Raw genomic sequence first — 1,065 nt, forward strand, 5'->3', positions numbered from 1 at the left:
ATGCCATTAGTGTGTTTCCTAGATTGCTTATGTAGTTATGTTGAACTGTACACCTACTGAAAAATGTTGTTTCATGGAATGCCATGATTTGCGGGTATAGCCAAACTGGTCATACCGAAGAAACAGGATGAAGCTATTCCTCACAAAGCTAAATGATCAAACAACCATGGCAAATCGATCAAAACTGACAATAAGATTCTGGAGTGCATATCATAATAAACACTAATAGAACGAACAAACACCAACAATAAAAGAGTCTTCCACTACGTAAAACTTATACGTTGACAAATAAAGCATCACCAAGAGAAGAATTAACGGCATCCAATTCTTTGTTCTCATAAGATGCTCGTTTTCTTTTAGAACTGCTACTACTTTCATCTAGTAGTTCATTATGCTTGCGTTTCGCTTCTTTATCTGCAGCTTCTTCCATTGTAACTTTGGTGTTTCTCTTCGAGTGAGAATCTTGAATTTCAATAGCATCCTTGGACTGTTTTTTCCCCGTTGTACCCATATAAGTACCTGAACTCACCGAAACTAAGCTCTCCACGTAACTCTCCGAGAAAAAATTACCATCATTTATGCCATTTATATCTAGGATCCTAACGCTATCATTCTTTTGGTCGTATAAACCGAGACGTTCACCAACCTGTATTAGAATCTCACTATCTTTAACAGAGCCATAGAACTTTAATAATCGGGGTTCTTCAGTCATTCCTTCTTGGGTAATGGTGAATTGCTTTGTCCAAGATTCTCTCACACCATAATTTTGCATAACCCATACATCAACATGAACGTTACGGACACCACAAATTAAGCAAAGGGAATCTCCCAGCACTTGGACATCAAATATCTCTTCTGGGCATTTCATAGTTTCTTCAGGAAGTGGTAAACCAATGAACTTCTCACTGTTAATATCAAAGGAGATTATAGTTTTTTCACGAGTGGCCGTATCACCTGACCAGTGTACAGCTTCACCTAACCAATGCAGAACACCATTCAGAAGCACACCACCAGTTATATCAGAATGCACATAAAGGATGTTTTGGCCTCTACTCCATGAACCAG

General features: G+C 38.4%; 1 protein-coding gene across 1 annotated transcript; it reads right to left on the reverse strand.

Moving 5' to 3' along the window:
- Positions 1-274: 274 nt before the first annotated feature.
- Positions 275-975, reverse strand: LOC113337603 (F-box/kelch-repeat protein At3g06240-like; the record flags this gene model as incomplete). Its single annotated transcript, XM_026583246.1, has 1 exon — positions 275-975. A coding segment is annotated over one exon (701 nt), but the record flags the coding sequence as incomplete, so codon positions are not given.
- Positions 976-1,065: the final 90 nt, after the last annotated feature.

Source organism: Papaver somniferum, unplaced genomic scaffold (genome assembly GCF_003573695.1).
Source record: "Papaver somniferum cultivar HN1 unplaced genomic scaffold, ASM357369v1 unplaced-scaffold_16153, whole genome shotgun sequence".
Lineage (NCBI taxonomy): Eukaryota > Viridiplantae > Streptophyta > Magnoliopsida > Ranunculales > Papaveraceae > Papaver > Papaver somniferum.